This window comes from Hylobates moloch, unplaced genomic scaffold, assembly GCF_009828535.3.
Source record: "Hylobates moloch isolate HMO894 unplaced genomic scaffold, HMol_V3 SCAFFOLD_22, whole genome shotgun sequence".
In the NCBI taxonomy this organism is placed as follows: domain Eukaryota; kingdom Metazoa; phylum Chordata; class Mammalia; order Primates; family Hylobatidae; genus Hylobates; species Hylobates moloch.
The window spans coordinates 35,855,243-35,880,604 of record NW_026652297.1 but is presented as its reverse complement, the minus strand read 5'-3'; the positions used below and the strand labels follow the sequence as shown (position 1 = coordinate 35,880,604).

Genomic DNA, 25,362 nt, shown 5'->3' with positions numbered 1-25,362 from the left:
AATCACAGAAATCAGCAGTCATCTTCTCTATCCAGAAGGTTCATAAAGGTTTCATACCTATCCCTTGGGGAATTTACCTTTTCCCCTACTTCAGTTTCCTCTTCTGAAGGGGAGTTAGGAGAGATCATTCATTCATTATTAAATAATATCACTAATTCATCAAAGAAGATACTACCGTCAAGTGTCCAAAGAGAGGGAACTTACTCAATTACCGCTGGTAGGTATGATATTCTTTCTCAAACTATTAAGACATTATAATTTCATTTCCAAAAACTCAGCAAGAAATAAGAATTTTCACATGATGTCTTATATAAGAGTATGAAAAAGAAAATTTAAAGTTGCCAAAGATACTCTATATCAAAAGAGGGAAATGCTACATTCAAAAAGCAGAAGGGTTTTCTACTTATAGTTAGAGAAAGATTTTTCTAAAGTAGGATCCAACTGTGCCTGCCCAAAGCTTCCAGGAGCTTCTTGGAAGTAAAAAATAATCCCTTAATATTGCCTTGAATGTGTTTAACTCTTTCAACGTTTTATACTTATCCCACGTCTTCTATTTTTCTAATGTCATCTGTTGTTTCCTGGATGTGGGGGAGGAAGTGTCATTTCATTGTGTAGCTGAGGAAATGGAGACCCAAGGAAATTAAAGGACATGTGCAGGTTCACCAGGTGAACAACTGTAAGGAAGAACTAAAGTCCTGATTCCGTGACTCCTAGTCCAGTAGTCTCCCCTCTACCTCCCACTGCCTCACCTTCTGCAGAGTACACATCATAGAGTCTGCTACGTGGAGTTTAGAGAAAATCCCAAATGACCTTTCTGGAAATGGCCACTTATGGCAGAACAAGCAATAATAAAAGGATATGAAGGAAACACTATTAAAACTGAAGAGAATAATATGAAACCCAATTACTATCAAAAGACAACATTACTGGAACGGAAGGGAGATTAGAGAAGATGCTAAACCAAAAGAAAGTGGCCGAGCTCCTGACCAACTCATCGGAAGGATAACTTTCCAGCTTTAAATTCCAACTACCACATTTGAATGTAAAATTATAATTTATCAACCTAAAATAGTGTTTCCAATTTAAAAACAAAGCCTCCCAATGAAATAGAAAGACATCAGCAGCCTGGACAACTACTTTTTAGTATCATCTTTAAAAGTAGATAACTGACATGTTTTTACAACAGATTGACTGTAAAAACCATTTTAATTCATTTTCTAAGTGTCCAGTATGGAAATGCAAATAAAGTGAGCAAATGTTGCTTCTGAAGGGTACTTTTGAAGTGGTTACAAAAAATGCTTATTCTCTAAGAGCTCCTGCAAACCACAGTATTTTACCTGAACGCTATTTGTTTGGCAGAAATGTTTGATGACTTCCAACAGAGGGGCCAACATGGCAGCTTTGCCTTCAGAAACACCATCAATCCTTTTTACATTTTCAACCGTAGTTGGTCTGTGTTTAATAACAACAACAAAAAGGTCAAGAAACCACTGAAACAGTATCACTCCAGCAATATAGCTGATGCTCAGCTTCATAATGATTCTCTCAATAAACGTATAGTTTTTCCAACAACCAAAACAATGTATAATACAACTAATCATGTTTTATAATTTCTTTCTTTGCTTTCTACCATTTAAAGATTTGTTTTGCCCCCATCACCACAAAAACACACTGTTAACTGGTAAACAGGACATTGTCATAAAGAAATAGGTTAACATCTCATATATTCACTTTATTACTGATTTTATTATTATTTTTATTGTCATGAAAAGGAAAAATATGAGGCTCTAACTGGGAACAACTAAGAGGCTAAGAAAGTCTCATTCATTATTTTCTTCTACAAAGTGTTTATCTGTAACAGTATATCTGCCAATTCCTTCAGACTTTTAGCTCAATATTTCTTATTGTGTCCAAAATCCAAGAACCCATTCGATGCCCTCCTTCTAAAAATCTGCCGATCTAATGATTATTCTTTTTCATTAAATATCTCCTCTGGGCCAGGCATGGTGGCTCACACCTGTCATCCCAACACTTTGGGAGGCCGGGGCAGGTTGGATTGCCTGAGCTCAGGAGTTCAAGACCAGCCTGGACAACCCAGTAAAACCTCACCTCTACTAAAATACAAAAAACTAGCTGGGGGTGGTGGCGCGCACCTGTAGTCCCAGCTATTCCAGAGGCTGAGGCGGGAGAATTGCTTGAACCTGGGAGGCGGAGGTTGCAGTGAGCCGAGATCGCGCCACTGCACTCCAGCCTAGGTGACAGAGTGAGACTCCGTCACCAAAACAAAACAAAAAAAAACCTCTATTAAAGTATGGTCTTAGAATATTTATTTTTTAACAAAAGAATTAGTGTCAGATGTAGCACTGTGTAATGTCATTAGAAATTCTGTACTCAAGTAACATCTATTGGATGCAATTTAGTGACAGAAACAATTTTTTAAAAGGAAGCAAAAGACAAATACAATTACCAAGCAACTATTCTTGGGAAATAATTTCTTCTAAATATTTAATGATCACCTCGTGTTTATGAGGCATTATGCTAGGTGCTACAGGAGACACACAAAAAGATGAGGAGCTAGTATCTTTATTCGGAGTTTAAAATCTAGAAGATATAATAATACTTGTTTACCACTAATTACAAAAAAATAAAATATAGCATTGTGTGGTAAGTGCTACAGAAGCATCTTTAGAATTCATCTGAAAGTCCTCTATGAATTCAAGAGAGAGGAATTACTTTGCTGATAAGACCATGAAAGACCTTCTCATAGTCGTTATAGTAATAAAGCGAGAAATAGTAATAAAGCGAGATCTTCAAGAATTTCTTAAAAGGAATTTTGAGGAATCAAGGAAACTACAAGGAGAAGCAACACTGTAAATAAATATATGGAAGTTGAAAACGGGTCTTCAACAAGTGATAAACAATCCAGGTAAGATAAACCATTTCAAATTCTGTAACTTAGATGGAAAAGTAAGTTTAAGTTCATAAATGGAGGGCCTTGAATTCTAAGCTAGAAAGAAACCATTTAAGCAGAAGTAAGATATGATAAAGGAAGATTTAGTTTGGTACTCATACATCGGATGAAACAGAGAGAGAGAATGAAGGGTTAATAGTTAAAAGGCTTCTGCAACAGGCCAAGGGAAAACAGTCAGAATTAACGTGGTGTCATTAAGAAGGAGGAGGAAGGCATAGACAGGCAACAAGGAACCTGTTTTACAAAAGGTATGAGAAGTATTTAAATAAGAAAAAGAGGCCAGGCACAGTGGCTCACACCTGTAGTGCCAGCACTTTGGAGACTGAGGCGGGAAGATTGCTTGAGCTTAGGAGTTCAAGACCAGCCTGGGCAATATGGCAAAACTCTGTCTCTACAACAAATACAAAAATTAGCTGAGCATGGTGGCATGTTCTGTAGTCCCAGCTACTCAGGAGGCTGAGGTGGGAGAATAGCTTGAGTCCAGGGGGTCAAGGCTGCAGTGAGCAGTGATCGCACCACTACACTCCAGCATGGGCAACACAGTGAGACATGTCTTCAGACAAAAAAAAAAAAAAAAATGAAGAAGAAGAAGAGGAAGAGGAAGAGGAAGGGGTTTTATACTGGAGGAGAGAAAATTTGGATCAGAGGTTTTAAGCATTAGGAACTTCTGACTAGGAATGTGATGGTACGATAATCAAAAATAAAGAATCCAAAAAGAGGAGTTTCAGCATTTGGATAAAATGCAGGGTGGGTAGATAAGGAGTTAGATTTTATAAATATTGAATATGACTGCTGAAAACGTAACTGGTTTTTATTTATACAGAAACGTGGTACTAAAGCTTGGCAAAGAGATAAGCATCGCAGCAGGGGCAATCTGAGTCACCTCCCAGATGTGACAGTGGAAGCTATGGTCACATTATCAACTTAGATATATTTTCCAAATCTATTCTGTTAGAAGGAAATAAATGAGAACACATGCAAAAGAGAGTTTACCTCATTTTGGCCATATCCAGCAGTATCTTGTTTGTTGCCAGAATAGCTGGTGGAACATCCATTTTATTGGCATGTTTCTGCCTAGCTTCTACCAATTTGCCATATAACACAATCTGAACAAAAAACAAAGAAACAACACTTTTAAAAATGCACTTAAAAGATCTAGTCCTTTATTTTTAGAGCTTCAGATACCACATTTTTCCTTAGAATGAATATAAACTGAAATATAAACTCAGACTCTTAGCTTAAGAACAATTTTTAAAATACTGGCAAAATACAGAATTTCAAGTATGCATAGAATCATAACCACCCTATCATAAACTAATTACCTTTTTACAAAAGCCTTACCTGAGTCTCCTGCTCTTGTGCTGAAATAACAGGCTCTGAGGAACTGTAAGATTTTTCTGGTGACTGTACCATGATACTAAAATATTTAAAAGAAAATAAATAACAAAAGCTTTTCTTTCTCATTTACTTTCTATTTCATCCTCTAAATGAGAATGTCTTTCCAAATCAGTACAAACATTTATTCTTCATGATACCAGTAAGGTAATTTGTTATTTAAATGACAACAGCCTAGATTTGAAACATTTTGGAAAAAATACATTCATTATAATGGTAAAGTTAAAATTGCAATTTGAGTTCATCACAAAATTGGTGTATTTTAAAAAGAGCATTTGTCCCATTCTCTTCCTCAACCAACTGCTTTTGAAAGAAAGTATTCTTTTATCCATACTGAAGATGACACGTTAATATCTTTTAACTTACTGGGATACAATAGGTTTTAACCAAGGTTTCTTAACCTACTGGGATACAACGTATGATCCTTGCTATAACATCATAGATTTTTGGCTGGTGGGGAAGAAGAAACAAGAAGAGAACAAGAAGCATTCTTAGAAGTTAAAAATTTGATAACTAAAATTAAAATGTCACTAGGTGAGAGGGGATAAAAGTCAAGGAACACTCCAAATGAGTAAACAAACAATGAGAGATTGAAATAGGAAAAAAGAAAATTAGTAAAAGGAATACTAAAAACCAAGAAAAGAAAACAAAGACAATCACTAACACAAGGAAAAAAATACAGGTAGTGGTAGCCATAATGACACGGTTGGGTTAGTAGTATGTATATAATATTTGTGTAGTTATAATAATATAAATACAATATTATCATATTATATTAAAAATATATATAAACAAATTATTAATATGACAAAATATAATTATATTGGAGGAGGAATGAAGGAGGGGAAATCTACCATAATAGGAGATGAGTAGAAAATTTCTAAAATTGCTAAGTCAAAAAAATAGTACTCTAAGCATGTCATTCAGAAATAAGAAGGCACACGCCAGAGAAATCAGCTGGAAGATTTGAAGATGACAGCTTCTATGAATAAGAGCAAAGTGGGTTTGGGAAGAGTGTGGGCTGGTATGCTTGTCATAAGCCACTAATTTCCAATTAACTTTTTATATCAAGTATAGGTATTATTTTAAGGAAAATTTAAATATAACTTAAAATAATATTTATTCATATATAAGCACCCTGCTCACTTCTGTACACTACGCCCATATATTTAAATTAATTTCTGGACTACTCCACAGGTATCCCAAACTCAGTATGTCTATCACTAAACCCTTGATTTTAATAAGAATCGACTTCTTCCAAATTCCTATTAATATTGATATTCTAACCTACTCTCCTGAATCACAAATATTCTTCATGACATCTAGAATAGTGAATATTTTCCAGAAGGTTTTCTGGAAAACCTCTTAAAAACCTGTCTCTGATAATCACTATCTACGGAAGCTAAAGCATTACAAAATGTATTTCTTAAATAATAATACTTGAAAGGTTAATTTACTTCTTGATCCATGAGCTACAGAATCGATGTTAAGTGAGCAGGCATGAAAACAACGTTAGTCTCCTTGTATGTCTCCATTATGGCTCTTGGTGACTAAGTGTTGTCAATGAGCAGTAACATTCTGAAAGGAATCTTTTGTCTAAGCAGGTTTCAACAATGGGCTTAAAGTATTCAGTAAACCATGCTGTAAGCAGGTATCATCCAGACTTTGTTGTTACATGTATGTAGCAAAGGCAGAGTAGATATAGCATAATTCTTAAGGGCCCTAGGATTTTCAGAATGCTAAATGAGCACTGGCTTCAACTTAAAGTCACCAGCTGCATCAGCTTCTAACAAGAGAGTCAGCTTGTCCTTTGAAGCTTTGAAGCCAGGCATTGACTTCTCTCTAGCTATGAAAGTACTAGACAGCTTCTTCTGGTAGAAAGCATTTGGTCTACATTCAAAGTCTGTTAGTGCAGGTACCTTCATCGATGATCTTAGCTAGATCTTCTGGGTAACTTGCTAAAGCTTCTACACCAGCACTTGCTGTTTCACTTTGCACTTTTATGTTATGGAGACGGCTTCTTTCCTTAAACCTCATGAACCAACCTCTGCTTGCCTCAAACTTTTATTCTGCAGCTTCCTCACCTCTCTCAGCTTTCAGAGAATTGAAGAGAGTTAAGGCTTTGCTCTGGATTAGGCTTTGACTCAAGGGAATGTTGTGGCTGGTTTAATCTCCTATAAAGACCACTAAAACTTTCCTTGACTTTTATCCCCTCTCACCTAGTGCAAGGGGCCTAGCTTTTGGCCTGTCTCAGCTTTCGACATGGCTTCCTCACTAAGCTTAATCACTTTTAGCTTTTGATTTAAATTGAGACATGTGAATCTTCCTTTCACTTAAACACTTAGAGATGGGCCAGGCACAGCGGCTCACACCTGTAATCCCAGCACTTTGGGAGGCCAAGGCGAGTGGATCACCTGAGGTTAGGAGTTCAAGATCCACCTGACTAACACGGCAAAAACCCGTCTCTACTAAAAATACAAAAATTAGCCAGGCATGGTGGGGGGCGCCTGTAGTCCCAGCTCTTCAGGAGGCTAAGACAGGAGAGTCACTTGAACCCGGGAGGTGAAGGTTGCAGTGAGCCGAGATTGTGCCACTGCACTCCAGCCTGAACGACAGTGAGACTCGGTCTCGAAAAAAAAAACAACACTTAGAGATTATTCTAGAGTTATTAACTGGCCTAATTTCAATTTTGTTGTCTCTCAGGGAACGGGTAGGCCCGAGGAGAGGGAGAAAAACGGTGAATGGCCGGTCAAGAACTAACAAAATATAACACAAAGACATGACAACAGAACATGCTATTGGAAAATGGGGCTAATATGACCTGTTTGACGCAGGGCTGCCACAAACCTTCAATTTATAAGAAATACAATATCGGCAAATCACAATAAAGCAAGGCGCAATAAAACAAAGTATGCCTGTATATATTTCATACAAAGAAAAATAAATAGTGTCTTGATGCTAGAGGTAGATAAATATAGATTTGAAAGCCAGCTCAGCCATTAGCTGTATGCTCTTGAACAAGTTTGTCAACTTCTTAACCCTTGGTATCTTCAACTATAAAGTGGCGATAAATAATAACAGCTGTTAGGCTCTTGTAAGAATTAAATGAGATATCACATATAAAGTTCTTAGCGTTTAACATAATGCCTGACAAACAGTAATATCCAAGAAGTGTTAGCTATTAAATTAACATTATTATTTCATAGCTCACTTTGATCATTCTAATACTGAAGAGCTTATGTTTTAAATTTAACTTCCTTTTGCCAATGAAATAGCCCAATATCTGACAGTTCTTTCTCTTTAAAAAAAAAGTACTCATAAAGTTAAGTATAGAACATAGAAATATGGCACTCTGTACCTTTTTTTAGAAATGTTACTCCCAGAAGAAATCTTTTCACATGGTTTATAAGAATATAACTTCTCCAAGTTAGACTGCATTTAAACATATAAAGGTCCGTTAAAAAAAAAGTTTCAAAAAACTTTTAAATGTGAAGAAAATAAGATACAAAAATCTCAAAATCACAATTTTTTCTTTGCCTAATCAAGCTGTCAAATAAATCACCTGAAAATAACCTCCTAAATTATCAGTTTCTAAAGTTCCAAAGGTAGTTAGAAACGCATTCCAATGTCTTATCCCTCCCAAAACTACAGAAAATAAATCATCAAAAGAATGCTCTAAGATACAGCAAATGCCAAAGTTATAAAAACAATTCAATTACATTCTGCATACTTCAATAAAGCAGAAAAGGCTCACCAGAAAATGTAATTCACTATGCTTGCCTATTATTCCAGCATTCTAATTAGCTGAAGTCTGCCAGTGGATTAGTATTTAATCTGTAATAGTTATCTAAGATCTTAGATCAAAAAAAGCAAGAAAGTATGTGAGTGTGTGTGCGTGTGTGTGTGTGTGTGTGAGACAGAGAGAGAGAATGAATGTATGTATGTGTGTGTGTGTGTGTGTGTGTCTTTAATAAAACACTTAGGAATCAATTTTTTGATTAACTATAAGTATTATAACGTGTGAATACTCTAAGCCAAATGAGTTAGAAGATAGGTTTAAAAGAACCCAAATTAATTCCTTTCTCAAATACCTCCAGTGCTTTATTAGCCCCAGAAATTATATACCATACATTTTAGTCTGTTCACATCAATTCCCTTGCCAAATTTTATGCTTTGTTATATATGCCATTTTCTCTTTAATTGGAAAGGAATTAAAATATAAAATTTTAAACAGAATTTGAATCAATAAAGAATGAAATAAATCAGAACAATTTCTTGAAAACAAACCTTCTTCTCTGTAGTTAATTCAACTGGTACTTGATTATAACAATGCTCTTTGGTGCCTGAAGAGACAGTTTTCAAGCTGAAAAATAATAAAATTTATTTCAAATGTTAAGATGCAAGTATCTAAATTCATGAATCATGATACTCCACTCTCAGAAAGATGAATAAGATATTACCTTTTTAGAACCGGTGATTTTTAAAACTGATTTTTTTTTCCAGAAAAAGCTCTGGAAGCTTTAAGATGTTTGAAAAAAAAAACTCACAAGTGATCAATCGCACGTAAAGGTACAAAAAAGTAAGCAATAAATGTATTCCCTTTCCACTTCTACACACGAGAAGTAAATACGATATATGGATTCCTCAGCATTGATTTCAATACTGCTTCTTTAATCAATGAGAAAGAAGTTTTCTAAATACCATGGTCAGCTACTTCCCATCAACCAAGAAAATGTTCTGGCTGGGAGTGGTGGATCATGCCTCTAATCCCAGTAGTTTGGGAGGCTGAGGCAGGAAAATCACTTGAGCTCAGGAGTTCAAGACCAGCCTAGGAAGCACAAGGAGACCTTGTCTCTATACAAAAAATTAAAATATATTAACTGGGCATAGTAGTGCATGTCTATGAGCTACTCAGGTGGCTGAGGATTACTTGGGCCCACGAGATCGAGGCTGCAGTGAGCTATGATCGCACCACTGCACTCCAGCTTGAGCGACACAGAGAGACTCTGTCTCTTAAAAAAGAAAAGTGCTCTATGACTTACCCTTTCCTCACAGATCCCTTCCCCCAAACTGACTAAAATAGGCATACAAAAATAAACAGGTAATTCATTTTACTTGTGAGAGGCCTATAAACTGGTATAATCTGAATCACATAAATAGCAACAAAAAACCCAGAAGTTACAAGAAAAAAACTGAAAAATGAACCTAGGCAGAAGAAATTTCTTTGGACACAATTCTTCATTAGCTTGAAGGATGAGGCTCTGAGATTCTGTATTAGCTTTATGAAGCCAATTTCTACCCTATTAAAAGCAAAAAGGATCTTTTAATACAGAGTGGGAAACAAAATTAAGTTAAACAGGCAGACTCCTACACTGTTTACCTTTTTCGTAAGGGTGCAAATCTTCACAAATTTGTTATACCTAGAAACTTCTTCCAAGAATCCCTCAATGATGAGCTGACGGGAAAAAGCCTTCCACCAACTCTCTGTTTGATCCTTGCCAGTGCCAAATAAACTGTGCCTGCGATATTGATCGGCAAGACGCTGAGAATTCTGAAATTAGGAATAAAATCAGTATCTAAAAATGCTAATTTAAACATATAGGTTAAGTAAAACACAGACTTGTCTATTGATTCTTTGGATTTACACTAAATTTCAACTTTAATCAATGTTGACCAGGTTGGCCTCGAACATGTAGCCTCGCCTCCCCAAGTGCAAGGGCAACCAGCCCGAGCCACAGCGGCTCCCTCAACTTTAAAAACCTACAAAAATGTTATACCCATCGTGCTCATTCTGAACACTCAACTCACAAATAAATACATTATCAAAATAATGTTCCTTTTGTGTCTTAAATAATGGCAGGAAATTTCACATAAAATTCAGATGCATTTCCCAATGTATAGGTTTGGATATGTGTTTGGAACACTTAGCTTTTGTTATTTAGACCTCTTAGCAAATTCACATTATTGTTTGAAACAGTGATCAAAATCCTACAGCTCGAGACTAGAACCATGAGAATTATATAAAATGCAATGCGTCATGCCTGTAATCCCAGCACTTTCGGAGGCCAAGGCGGGTGGATCACGAGGTCAGGAGATCGAGACCATTGTGGCTAACATGGTGAAACCCCGTCTCTACTAAAAATGCAAAAAATTAGCCGGGTGTTGTGACGGGCACCTATGGTCCCAGCTACTCGGGAGGCTGACGCAGAAGGATGGCGTGAATCTGGGAGGTGGAGCTTGCAGTGAGCCGAGATCATGCCACTGCACTCCAGCCTGGGCGACAGAGCGAGACTCCATCTCAAAAAAAAAACAAACAAACAAAAAAAAACCCCAATGCGAAACAATAGCTACTCATCCATGAGTGCATTGCAACAACTCACAGCTTCCAATGCATTTTTGTTTTTGCTGTGCTTTTGCACATGGTACATTGCAAAGTTTACTTAATCATTTATAATTTAGCTGCTTCACTGAGATATACCAGGTGCACGCTAAACAGCTGATGGTTTTGAGGTATGTTTTCCTAAGTGAAGGGAGAATTCCTATGGGAGGCTCTTCACAGCCATCAAGTTCTAGAAATGTTAAGAAAGCTAGTCTGTCATATGCAATTCTGTTGTTCTCTAACAGAGAGGACTCTCCTGCTTTCACTCCCTATAAAAGTACTTTTTCATTCACTTTGTCCTTTTACTGCCTCTTTCATTCATCCTACACATTTAAATACTACTTTTAAACATATATAGTATATGGGCCAGGCACAGTGGTTCATGCTAGTAATCCCAACACTTTGGGAGGATCACTTAAGCCCAGGAGCTTAAGACCATCCTGGGCAACACAGTGAGACCCAACATAGTAGCTGTTGTCCCAGCTACTCAGGAGGCTGAAGCAGGAGCTGAGGCAGGAGAATCGTTCGAGCTCAGGAGATCGAGACTGCAGTGAACTATGATGACACCACTGCACTCCAGACTGAGCAACGGAGTGAGACCCTATCTCAAAAACAAAACAAAACAAAACAAAAAAACAAAGAAGTATACAAACCTAGAGCTTTATGAAAAGTTACTCTTATTTAATATATTTGTGGTGAATGTGGCTGATTGTAATTCAAGGGTCATTCTAACTTCCATCTACTATGAATTCTTCCACTGCAGAATCTGGGACAATACAAATACTAGTTCTCAAACTCCCTTTCAGCTAGGGTTCTGGGTTCTGTATATTTGCATGACAGGTATAAGCAGGAAGTGAAGCCAAGGCTACTCCTCTGCTGTTTCTGCTGGCATGCATGATTGTGGAGGTATTTAATGTTTATAAGAAAGTATTAGCAAAGAACCCAGCATACAATGACAAGCTTCATAAGTATCAACAGGCATCCGTTTTGTGGTTACAAATTATAGCAGGTTCACGTTGGTTTGCAGAGCATGCAAAGGTAGAAGCTTCCTGATTATTACAGCTTCCTACTCAATGTAGTCTGGGGTTAGGTGCTGTAGTGGAAGCTTCCCAAGTTGACAGATGGCTTCTTGATCACAGAAGAGGCCACAGCTCCCTTGGTGAACTATTTTGCAGTGGAACCTTGTCAACAATATTATAAGCCATTTAATACCTAGTAATAAATACCTTTCTGCTTAAATTCACTAGAATGATTATGAGCAATTTAAATTTCTATATAAAAATGCAGTATAAAATTATAGAAAAAGGCAGATTATAACTCAACATTTTTACATTTCATATATATCCTAATGAAGGTTTAATAATCGATTAAAAATCCAGGGATCAAAATTAAAAAATATATAAAATGAGTTGCAGCAAACTTAACTGAGGCAACTATAGGGCTCTCTATTACAAATGTATTGGTTTTACTGAATTGATGAAAACATTAGGATTACAGGTTTATCTTTTGGAATATTAAAAATGCGAATACAAGCCTTCTAAAACAGAACAAGAACGACATACTTCAATGTAAAGATACACTGCTTTAATATTTGAGAATCTTCCCAAGTATATGACTGAAAACAAAAATAAATCACATCATAAATATTAATATGCTTATGTGATTTACTACTATTTCTAAGGTGTAGATTTGCCAAAAAATAGGCTAAATAAGGGTGATCTTTCACAAAAAGGAAGCTAGGATGAAATTAGGTCAAGCAGGGTAAGTTCCCAACAGAGACAATAGAGCAGTGCCTATATATTGGACTTAAAATATAGGCTTCTGATAGGCATAGTTAAGAGAATCTGTACCATGCTCTCTTAAATCTTAACAATAAAAATAGAATAGAATTTTTTAATAGCTAAGGAATGAATTTTAGTGTCCTGATGATTATATTTACTAAAATATGATCAGAACAAGATTTAGAGAAATATAAACACCCAGGTACAATGTGGCACCTTCTTCCTTGTTAACAAGTCTTGTCTGTGCTAACCCTGACTTAGGGTTGATTTGAGTAGAATGTTTAAAAGTCAAACATACGTAGCATAAACAAGTCTAGAGATCAAATGTATGACATGAGAATTACAGTTAATACTACTGTACTGTATGTGGGATTCCTGTTAAATGAGTAGATTTCAGCTGCTTTTGCCACAAAAACAAAAAAATGGTTAACAATATAAGATGATGGATATGTTAATTAGTTTCATTATAGTAATCATTTTACTATAGGTGACCCATAACATCAAATTGTATACTTTAAATATACATAATATAATTTATTTTTATAAGTAAAATAAGATATCATAGAATTTCAGAGCTGGAGGGAATGTTGGAGCTCTTTGATCTATCTTAGTCATCTTTACCCATATTGTTAACAAATTATCAGAGGTTCAAAGATGTTAAATGGTAGCCTAATGTCTCACTGTGTAGCTGTACTAAAGCTAGGACTAGAACACAGGCCTCCAGATAACTAGTTCTAATTTTTTTTTTTTGAGACAGGGTCTCTCTTTGTCACCCAAGCTGGAGTGCAGAGGTGTCATCATAGCTCACCATAGCCTCAATCTCCTGGACTCAAGGATCCTCCCACCTGAGCGTCCCAAGCAGCTGAGACTACAGGTGTATTCCACCATGCCGGCTAATATTTTTTAAACTTTTCTGTAGAGGTGGGGTCTCGCTATGTTGCCTAGACTGGTCTTGAACTCCTGGGGTTGAGAGATCCTTGTGCCTCAGTCTCCCAAAGGGCTGGAATTATAGGCATAAATGCTAATTTTTTCTTATTATACCACACGCATGCACAAGTACTCACACGCACCCCCCCACAAACACACCCAATATACATACATGTGGGGGCTCTTAAGCTACACTACCTGCGTTCCAGTCATAGCTCTGGCAAGTTACTTATCTTCTATTTCCTCATCTAATATGCAGGTATATTCATTTTCATCTCTTGAGGATGCTGTGAAGATTAAGTCCATAACCAGGACAAAGCCCCTGGCTCCGTAATATTAATCTGCTTTTTATTAGTTAACAGCTGATCCTTTAACTCAACCTGAATTTCTTAATCTAAGAGTAAAAAGCATGACTTGGTATCTAGTTGGGTTTCCTGCCCTGGAACACTTGTTAATGGTATTCTACATCTGCTAGGGATTACCTTGGCAGTAGATTTGATTGCTTGCAAACTAATAACACCAAGGGTATTAAGTTCCCTAACTAGAATCACTAGCTCTCTAAACACTAAAAATTAACTCTTCTGGCTTTTCCTTTCATAAGCATAAAAAAACCATTTATTAGTATGAAACAATGAGGTTTTACCTGATCAGTAGGGATTAACTGTCCCTTCCCCTCATGATCAATAACTATGAAAACTGTGTACTATGTGAATAAATTTACATTGTCTTGTTTCCATGGCAATCACCATGAAGAGGATGATATACCTTTGCTTTAAAACAGAGTATCTTTGTTTTAAAGGAATCATATTCCCTTTTCAACTAGGAATCCAAACTAAAAAAAGGAACATTAAAAAAAAAAAGAATTAAAACAGAGTACAGTAAGAATTTTCAACAACAAATGCTTAATGATTTCTCACTCTGAACAAGGCCTCCTCTGTTAATTGCTTAAGTGTTTAGTTAACTTAGTTTTGTAGGTTGTCCACTGATAGAGTAAAAATTGCCTATGATGAGAAAGCTGCTATACAGAACACAGCTTAGGGATTTGGGCATTCATTCATTCATTCATTCATTCATTCATTCATTTGAGACAGGGTATTGCTCTGTCACCCAGGCTGGAGTGCAGTGGTGTGATCATGGCTCACTGCAGTCCTGAATTTCTAGATTCAATCGATCCTCCCACCTCAACCTCCCACAAGGAGGACTACATGCACACACATCACCACTCGGCTAATTAAAAAATTTTTTTTTGTACAGACGGAGTCTCGCTATGTTGCCCAGGCTCATCTTGAACTCCCGGTCTCGAGCAATCCCCCTACCTCGGCTTCCCAAAAGTGCTGAAATTACAGGTGTGAGCTACCATGTCCATTGGGCATAAAAATACAAATTTAAAACTGCATGTGACAGCACAACAAATAGAAAAGACACTAGACTAGCAGGCAGGAAAGCCATTTGCTCATCCTGACTCTGGCACAAAGTAGCAGTATGACCTTGGGCAGGTCATTCAGCTTTCAGTGTAACTCAATCTCAACTACAGTAAAATAAGGCAATAGGATTAAATAGTCTTTTTGCCAGTGTTAGCTCTAAGCAGGTATACTTCTGTGGGATGCCATCTCAAAAAGAGAAATTTTCAGGCTGGCACAGTGGCTCAGGCCTGTAATCCCAATATCTCGGGAAGCCAAGGTGGGCGGATCACTTGAGGCCAGGGGTTCAAGACCAGCCTGGGAAACATAGGGAGACCCTGTCTCTACAAAAAAGTTAGCTGGGCATGGTGGCATGCACCTGTAGTGCCATGTACTCAGGAGGCCAAGGAGGTAGGATCGCTTGAACTGGAAACTTTGAGGCTGCTGTGACCTATCATCATGCCACTATATTCCAGAGCCTGGGTGACGTATCTCATTCTTTCCCTTTATAAACCAGGTGGAAAAATAAGGGTCACCAAAACTGACATATCATGGAATGTGGAAATCTAACTGATCGGTAAGTGTTAGAATAAAGAGAACTGACTGGCCAGGGTACATGACCCAACATATCAGTTTCTGGTAAAAACAAAGTCTTTACACCAGTATCTGACAGAGAAAAAAAGAAAAAAATAGAAGAGAAGAGAAGAGAAGAGAAGAGAAGAGAAGAGAAGAGAAGAGAAGAGAAGAGAAAGAAGAGAAGAGAAGAGAAGACTTGCCACTTCTCCATACTAACTTCTTTAAAAGTCACAATTGCTTTTTGTACTGCGAATGCCACATTCTTCTCCAGCCTTCTTCCTCATTCCTTCTCTGAATGAATGTCCAAATCCACAGAATCACACCAAAATCTACCATATATTCCACAAAAATAGGAAGTTCTAGTGATACCTTCACAAAGACTCCTCTAATTTCTCTAAACACTCTCTCCCTTCAGAACTTCAATAGCATTTATATGTATTCACATGTCCCTTATCTCATTCTCTGCTACATTACACTCATTTCTTCTTAAGTAACATCTTCCATAATAGATGATGCGTCTCATCTAATTTAGCTTTGAATCCCCCCCACAAAATGCAATACAGTGCCTTATACAAAAATACTAGTGTTTGATAACTAGTGGAAAAAATAGCCATAAACTCCAACTCAAGAAATTTTAAACTCAGCCTGGCACAGTGACTCTCGGTGCTTTGGGAGGCCAAGGGTGGGGGGTATCACTTGAGCCCTGGAGTTTGAGACAGGCAGGGCAACATGGGGAGACCCCATACTTACAAAAAAAAATAAAAAATAAAAAAAATAGCTGGGTGTGGTGGCACCTGTGATCCCAGCTACTCTGGAGGCTGAGGTGGGAGGACTGCTTGAACCCAGGAGTTCAAGGCTGTAGCAAGCTATGATCACACCACTGCATTCCAGCCTGAGCAACTCCTGAGTTCTTAAACTACAAAAAGCCCATTGCTAGTGTTAAAAACACTTTAACTTTTTTTTTTTTGGCAGGGGGAGGAGGACGGGGGTGCTTTTTCCCAGTCCCTACAGGCTAAAGAAGCTCACAGCTGTAACTTTAGAGCTTCAGAAAGTCATTGTGAACTATAATTCTATGTGCAAAATAAAACCAAAAGATATAGTGATAATTATCTCTAGGAATATATTTCATTAAGATGAAATAGCTTGTCTATTTTTTTATTTTTATTTTTATTTTTTTATTATTTTTTTTTTTTGAGACGGAGTCTCGCTCTGTCGCCCAGGCTGGAGTGCAGTGGCGCAATCTCGGCTCACTGCAAGCTCCGCCTCCCGGGTTCACGCCATTCTCCTGCCTCAGCCTCTCCGAGTAGCTGGGACTACAGGCGCCCGCCACCACGCCCGGCTAATTTTTTTTTTTGTATTTTTAGTAGAGACGGGGTTTCACCGTGGTCTCCATCTCCTGACCTCGTGATCCGCCCGCCTCGGCCTCCCAAAGTGCTGGGATTACAAGCGTGAGCCACCGCGCCCGGCGAAATAGCTTGTCTAGAAAACAGGATGGATAATCTTCTCCCGTTAGTTTGAAAATTACAAAAGTGATTAAAACTACCAATAGTTTCAACAAATATCTATAGTCAAATCATGTATTATCAAAACTACCGTCTAATTCTAGTGCCACGACAAGATTTGGCATTCTTCTAATGTGATCAGAAGAGAATTTTCACTTAATCTCTCAGTTATGCAAATTAATGAGTGTGTTTTTATTTTCTAATCTATAAAATTAAGGTCATTGCATATCTTATCACATATTTATACAGAATGTTTAAAGATTTTTATATAGTAAGTTGTTTGGACAGCTAAAACAAAGTTCCTTAAGTAATACCTTTACTGTTTAATTTCTAATCAAACTTGCAGGTTCAAAACAAAATTTTAAACTCTATTCACAAACCCCTAGATAGGCTACATAACTGTTTATACTATTTAGAAAAATCTTGTGTAAGAGAGAATTATATGCTGCTACTATATGTTACATACATTATCTCTTTAAACTCCACTTATTCCCAGTTTAAAATGTTTATTTTACAGCTCAAAATCATGTACAAAGATATTAATTTTTCCTAAGTTGGTTAAAGGGAACATTTTACTAAATTTTCAAAGGAATTATAATGATAATTTTTAAAACAATATCCCAGGATACCAAGATCACTGAAATGGGGAGAAAAAAAAACATTGCCTTATTTTCATTGCATTTAGTGTCTACAGATTTTCATTCAGTGGTACCTTCAGAAAAGTTTTACTTTTATCTAGCAAGGGTAGTATAATATTTCACAAAGGATAAACTTCTTAATTTGAGGACTCCCAGAAGAGACTGTGAGTGTAAGTGGTCTGATTTGGCTTTTTAATAGGTGAAATCTGATCTCTCTTGTGGCCAGTTCAAGTTTGTAAAGGAGCCTACTTAAACTTATTTGTTGATACTGGATATGGCTAGATTACACCAAATTAAAACAAGAATAATTTTTATAAATTATACATTCAACTGGGATACACAGGTTTTGAAGGTGATAGAGACAGAATACATTTTCATAGATCTCAATTATATTGAAGCTGTCGCTTACAACTAAAATTCTTGTTATAAAAAATACAGTTTCACTCACAGCACCTAAAACAGTTCCTTAGGCAACACTTCTACTATTAAATTTCTTATCCAACTTGTGATTTACAAACAAAATTTTAAACTCCATTTAGAATCTAAAAACATCAGTACACTAAGTTTTCAATATATTTCATTAAAAATATTTCACAACTAATTTAATAAATATGTTCCTTTTTTTTTTTTTGAGACAGAGTCTTGCTCTGTTGCCCAGGCTGGAGTGCAGTGGCACAATCTCGGCTCACTGCGAGCTCCGCCTCCCAGGTTCACGCCATTCTCCTGCCTCAGCCTCCAATATGTTCCTTTCTAAAAATACTAACTCAGAAAGTATTTACATGAAGCATTCAAGTATTTCACAAATAAATGCTTACCTATTCTACATTCAAAATGAGAATTTTAATCTCTATTTTAAAGTATATTTTAATAAATATGCATATTTGCAAAGTATCCTATCTCTCGCTCTTGATTTATTCAGCCAATATCAGTGTGTAATATTTAGCTTTGCTTTATAGACTTCTAAATCAGGGGAAAAAATCATATAAAGGAAAGGACTATAGAACAAGCTCTTGGACTCCAAGGGTCCTATCTTATTCACATTTGTACCCGTGGTTGTTTAGAAGAATACTGGAACATCAATCACTCCAAAAAAATGTAGCTGAATTTAATTGATTATTTATTCATTAGGAAAGGCAAAAACCACAATTTTCTTATAACCTTAAATAGTTCTGATAGGAAACAGAAGGAAAAACAAATATGTCCCAAATATTGTTACTGAAATTAGACATTTAAAAAATAATCCCTATAACTAAAGTTTTCCTTGAAGAATTTAAGAGTTTCCTGGACAGAAGGACAATCTTGTTCTACCTGTCCCTTGACACAATGAAAGTTAACTTTTCCTAATTATCCTAAGCAAGACTAGTCTAGGGATTCACCCAAATGCAATGTGATAAACTAACACAGTGCTTCCAGACTGAGCTGCAGAACTGAACATCGGCTTGGAACATGAAAACAGCAGAAGATGCCATACACACAGGTTTTATCCAAAGTAATGAATGTAGTATTTACCTGGAACTTAGTAAGACTCTATTGAGTTCCTAGTCACCCAACTGAAGTCAAAGTTACAATCATAATACTGCAAATCTCTGAAGAAAAGTGTAATAGAAGTAAAGGAAGATCTATGAAGGGAATTCACAGATACACTTACAGATCCTCGGAGAAATAAAATTGGAAGCCCAATTCCAAATTTTCCCCCTAAGATGTCCACAGCAGACAAAAGCTGAAATGCTTGTGGACCAAAGTCCCAGGATGTATCCTCTGAGTCATCCATGGAATAGCAATGATCCAATCTAAATAAAAATAATAACATTTGAAGAAAGCTTAGCCAAGGCGTGTATCTTTAGAAATCAAAAGATTTGGCATAACAATTAGCCAAGTAAAAAATATCTCAAATGTGCCAACTACTTCAGAAGCTACGAATAAAGTTCATTATACCTGAGTATGTAAAGTATCTAAAATATGAAAAATAAACTATTATAGCATAACAGATATGTTACGTTGATGGTTCTCAATCCTAGTACCCTAGAAGCAAGTTTCATGGGTGGCGCCTCAGACTACAGAAAGGAATAATGTTAATAATAGGACAAGCAAGCAGAGTTGCTGTATTGATAGCTAGAACAGCTCCACTTACTTGACCAATTATATAAATATTGGACTTTAGTGTTAAAGGTGTGTTGCAAAAAAAGATTTTTTGCAAAAAAAAAAAAAAGCCTTTCAGCTTAGAAAAAACACATCTCAGTTGCTGCCTCTTTCTTCTGCCACTCCTGGTCCTGTTTAGGGGCTCACTCATTCGGGGCAGACCTGGTAACTCTTTTGTGAAGCAGCAGCTGAGGAGGCTGCCAAACTCACCAGGGTCCACAGAAAGCCCAAGGAAGGAGTCAAGACTGAGAACAAGGAAAATGTTCATTTGAAGGTTCATCTTAAACTGTGGTGCAGTTTAAGATGAAGAGTCACGCACCACACCACTTAGTAAACCAATGAAAGCCTATTGTAAGGGACACGGTTTGTCAATGAGGCAGATCAGGTTTCAATTTGACAGGCAGCCAATCAATGAACCAGACACATCTGCACATTTGGAAGTGAGGCTTAAGATAAAACTGATGTGTTCCAGCAGCTGATATGGAGATGTCTACTAAAAGGGGGACCTGCTACTTTACTGCAGAACTCTACTCTTCCAGACCAAGAATACAGTCTCAATTAGAAAGCTACAGTTTGGCCAGGCGCAGTGGCTCACACCTGTAATCCCAGCACTTTGGGAGGCCGAGGCGGGTGGATCACTTGAGGTCAGGCGTTCAAGACCAGCCTGGCCAACACGGTGAAAACCCATCTCTAGTAAAAATACAAAAATTAGCCGGGCATGGTGGCATGCACCTGTAATCCCAGCTACTCAGAAGGCTGAGGCAGGAGAATGCCTTGAACCTGAGAGGCAGAGGTTGCAGTGAGCCGAGATTGGGCCACTACTACACTCCAGCCTGGGTGACGACAGCAAAACTGTCTCAAAAAAAAAAAAAAAAAAAGAAAGTTGCAATTTGGTTCCACCACATCCTGACTACACAGTTTTCTCTATTCTTTCATTTTCCCCTTCCTCAGTCTTTTATTGCACAGAAAGTAACTGGTGTATGTCCACAGGCATATTGCTTTTCTTTTCTTTCTTTTTTTAACTAAATGGCCAATAATATGTTTAGATTGACCTCAATGGAGATGGGGTGGGGAAAAGAAGCACTGGTTCTGTGAAAAGACTCCCTTTGTCCCCTAGTGGCCTGCTCATTCAGCTCTTATCTTTATACTCCAGGATGTTATTATGCTGTCACGGTTTTAGCAAAAAACAATATAAAAATCCTTGCATACCTTGTTCAATTAGATAATTTTAATGTTTTTCATTTATCATTGTAAAACTAAGGACAATTTTACAACTGTTTTTATGTAACTGTTACTTGTGGGGCAATCTGTCTTTAAGTAGAAATAAATTAGTAATAATAACTCCAAGATAGTTTTCCCTTAGTCAAGTGTCTTGTTTAAATAAACTTCTTCTTTAAAATGAAAAAAAAAAAAAAACCCAAATCCTATGCTATAAATTGTTAAATGCTAATGACTGTAAAATATGACACAAAGATTATAAACCTTTCATTTGAGTAGATTTAGAAGTTAAATTCCTAAGTCAACTTTTGGGTAGATCTAAAATTATCATAAATTCAAATGAGAATTATTTAAGTAGGTTGAGAACAAAAGGACTCATTAAAGAAAATCTGCTATAGAGTTCAACTACCTAATTCAATTGCTTTCCTTAGAGTAAGTATCTTTGAAATAGCAATAAGAATGCATTCAATATTCCAAATATAATAATGTTTGGGGAAAAAAAACTATGCTTAGGTTTATTCTCCTAATCTCTTTAGTGAGATGCTTAGCTGATTACTTTTCTTTTCTATTATGAGTATTTCAAGCTATCAAACTCCCACAAAGTACTATTCATGTTGCCTCTTACCAGTTTTTTTTTTTGTTGTTGTTGTTAAAATTTTGTAGAGATGGGGTCTCATTATGTTGCCCAGACTGGTCTTGAACCCCTGGCCTCAACTGATCCTCTCTCCTCAGTCTCCCAAAGAGCTACAATGACAGGTGTGAGCCACTGGGCCCTCTTACTAGTTTTTTGTTTTTGTTTTTGTTTTTGAGACAGAGTGTCGCTCTGTCGCCAGGCTGGAGTGCAGTGGCCCAATCTCGGCTCATGGAAACCTCCGTCTCCCAGGTTCAAGCGATTCTTCTGCCTTAGCCTCCCAAGTAGCTGGGACTACAGGCACATGCCACCATGCCCAGCTAATTTTTGTATTTTTAGTAGAGACGGGGTTTCACCATGTTGGCCAGGATGGTTTCAATCTCTTGACCTCGTGATCCCCCAGCCTCGGCTTCCCAAAGTGCTGGGATTACAGGCGTGAGCCAACGTATCCAGCCTCTTACCAGTTTTAATGTATATCATTGTAACTATCCCTAAGTTCTAAAAGTGTTAATGCATATTAATGTAGTTATCTGTAGGTTTAAATTTTCTTTTAATTTCCAGTTGCTTTCTTTGAATATGAATTGTTATTTTTAATTTCCAAATGCATGAGAATTTTGTTGTTTATCCCCTTATTTATTTCTAAGTCAAGTGCATTATGGTCAGAAAGTGTGGTGAGAAAACTTCCAAATTCACTGAAGAATTTTGAGACAAGCTAGTCTAGTACAGGGTCAGAAAACACTTTCTATAAAGGACCAGAGAGTAAGTATTTCAGGCTTTATGGGCCATGATAGGCTTTGTGCCAACTACTTAACTCAAGCAGCCCTACATAACACATAAACAAAAGGCATGGCTCTGTTCTGAGAAAACTTTATTTACAAAAACATTAGTCAAGCGTGATGGCTCATGCCTATAATCCCAGCACTTTAGGAGGCTGAGGTAGGAGGACTGATTGAGGGAAGGAGTTTGAAAACCAGCCTGGGCAACATACTGAGACTCTGTCTCTACCAAAAAAAAAAAATTTTTTTAATTAACTGGGCCAAGTAGTGCGTGCCTGTAGCTACTTGGGAAGCTGAGGCGAGAGAATTGCTTGAGTCCAGGAATTTGAGGTTACAGTGAGCTATGGTCATACAGCCTGTGTGACAGTGAGACCCAATGTCAAAAAAAAATTAAAAAAAAAACAACAAAAAACGGCATGCAGATTTGGCCTACAGGCCATAGTTTGCCAACCCATGCTCTAATATATAGTTTTTTTTTGTTTTTTTGTTTGTTTAGTTTTTTTGTTTGGTTGGGTTTTTTGAGACAGTCTCGCTCTGTTGCCCAGGCTGGAGTGCAGTGGTGCAATCTCGGCTCACTGCAAGCTCCGCCTCCCAGGTTCACACCATTCTCCTGCCTCAGCCTCCCGAGTAGTGGGACTACAGGCACCCGCCACTACGCCTGGCTAATTTTTTGTATTTTTAGTAGAGACTGGGTTTCACCATGTTAGCCACGATGGTCTTGATCTCCTGACCTCGGGATCCGCCCACCTCGGCCTCCCAAAGTGCTGGGATTACAGGCGTGAGCCACCACACCCAGCCCAATACATAGTTTTTAGAAATATTCCATGTATGTTTGAGGAATGAAGTCTTTCAGTGCTTCTCAATCAGTGTGCTATAAACAAGTGAGTTGTAAGAGTGCTGAAAGGTTAATCACTGCAGATCTTAGGGTTTTGGACAGAAACTGAACTCTGACAATTAGTCCAGTGTGTTACATACACATATCATTTGCTATGTGGGTCATGAAGTAAAAATACTTGAGATACACTGCTACAGTTGCTTGGTCTAGGGCTCTATATACTATGTATCTGATAAATCAAACTTATTACTATGTTGACCAAATTTTCTATAGTGTACTAATTTTTGGATTCTTTACCCTACCAATAACTAAAAATTACATCAAATTCTCCCACTTATATGGTGGATTTGTTGATTTCTCCACCTCTTCTGTCAGCTTTGTGCTTTATGTATTTGCTGGATTTTTGTTTGTTTTTTTTTTTAAATAGAGAGGAGTCTTGCTATGTTGCCCAGACTGTTCTCAAAGTCTTGGGTTCGAGCAATCCTCCTGCCTCAGCCTTCCAAAGGGCTAGGACTACAGGTGTGAGCCATGACGCCCAGACTAGTTTTTATTATTGTTGTTATTATTATTCATTTTTTTTTTTATGTGAGACAGAGTCTGACTCTGACGCCCAGCCTGGAGTGTAGTGGTGCCATCACGGCTCACTGCAGCTGCAGTCTTGACTTTCCAGGCTCAAGCGATCTTTCCACCTCAGCCTCCATAGTAGCTGGGACTAGAGGCACAGGACGCTATGCCTAGCTAATTTTTTTAATTTATTTTTTACTTTTGTAGAGACACAGTCTCGGTTTTTTGCCCAGACTAGTCTTAAAAATCCTGGTCTCAAGTGATCCTCCCACCTCAGCCTCCCAAAGTGCTGATACTACAAGTGTGAGCCACCGCACCAGGCAAGTTACTGTTTGTTGGTTGTGTTTTTTTGTTGTTGTTTTTGTTTTTTTTTAAAGGTGCATAGAACAATTCTATCTTCTTAGTGAAGGAACTATTTGCCATTACACAGAGAAAAACTCCATCCTTAATAATGCTTCTTTTGTCTTACAATAATGCAGCTATTGAACTTAGGTATGTAGCTAACGCAACCAGGTAAATAATTTGTTTTTATTTTTTCAATTAACATAGGCAAATTGGTTGTATGTATGTGTAAAGTTCTACAAATTTTAAGATATCCATAGATTCATCTAACTCCCATCACAATCAGGGCATGATAAATCTATCACTCCAAAATACTGTCTTGTATTATCCTTTGGAATCATACCTTCTCCCTCCCCCAATCTCTAATAACCACTGATCTTTTCTTCATCCCTCTAGTATAGTTTTATGTTTCAAAGACTATTATATAAATGGGATCACGCTATAGAACTGGTATTATTTTGTCTTCTAAATGTTTGGTAGAATTTGTCATTGAAACTCTTTGAGCTAGGGAATTTTATTTTCAGAGATTTTTAACATAGAATTAAATCCCTCTAATGGTTGTAACACTATGCAGGTTATCTAATTCACTGTAAGTTTAATTAGCTTGAGATTATCAAGAAATTGATCCATTTCATCTAAATTATTAAAGTTATGTTCTGAGTTGTTCATAGTGTTCCCTTATCATCCCTAGTAATACCTGGGGGGTCTGTAGTGAAATTCCCTCTTTCATTCCTGGTATTGGTCTCCTGTGTCTTTTCTCTTCCTGTCAGTCTTGTTAGAAGTTTGTATCAATTTTGTTGATCTTTACACAGAATGAGCTTTTGAGTTCATTGATTTTCTCTATTGTTTTTCCATTTTCTATTCACTGACAATGAATGCTGCATGCTGCTTTGTTTGTTTTTTAATTTTTTTTGACCTAGGGTCTCACTCTGTCACCCAGGCTGGACAGCAGTGGTATGACCATAGCTTTTCTATTCATTGACCTATGTTCTTTATTTCCTTCTGTTTGATTCATTTGGATTTATTTTGCTCTTATTTGCTTGTTGCTTAAGATGTAAGCTTAGGTATTGATTTGAGACATTTCTTCTTTTATAATATAGGTATTTAATACTATAAATTTCCTTCTCAGTATTGCATTAGCTGCATCTCACACATTTTGTATTTTCATTTCATTCAGTTCAAAACATTTTCTGATTTGCCTTGAAACTTCCTCTTTGACTCACAGATTTATTTATAAGTGTGTTATTTAATTTCTAAGGTTTCTAAGGTTTAGAAACTTTTCTGTTAC

General features: G+C 37.1%; 1 protein-coding gene across 2 annotated transcripts in view; it reads right to left on the bottom strand.

The window, feature by feature from the left end:
• WRN (WRN RecQ like helicase) overlaps nt 1-25,362 on the bottom strand; it is a 146,840-nt gene that overhangs the window by 29,867 nt on the left and 91,611 nt on the right. For both annotated transcript variants that reach the window (XM_032143574.2, XM_032143576.2), the window contains exons 23-30: nt 19,218-19,359; nt 9,747-9,917; nt 9,572-9,666; nt 8,654-8,729; nt 7,725-7,798; nt 4,313-4,388; nt 3,965-4,077; nt 1,338-1,452 (exon numbers count right to left, since the gene is read on the bottom strand). In XM_032143574.2, the coding sequence (XP_031999465.1) occupies nt 1,338-1,452; nt 3,965-4,077; nt 4,313-4,388; nt 7,725-7,798; nt 8,654-8,729; nt 9,572-9,666; nt 9,747-9,917; nt 19,218-19,359 (862 nt within the window). The remainder of the gene's footprint in view (nt 1-1,337; nt 1,453-3,964; nt 4,078-4,312; nt 4,389-7,724; nt 7,799-8,653; nt 8,730-9,571; nt 9,667-9,746; nt 9,918-19,217; nt 19,360-25,362) is intronic.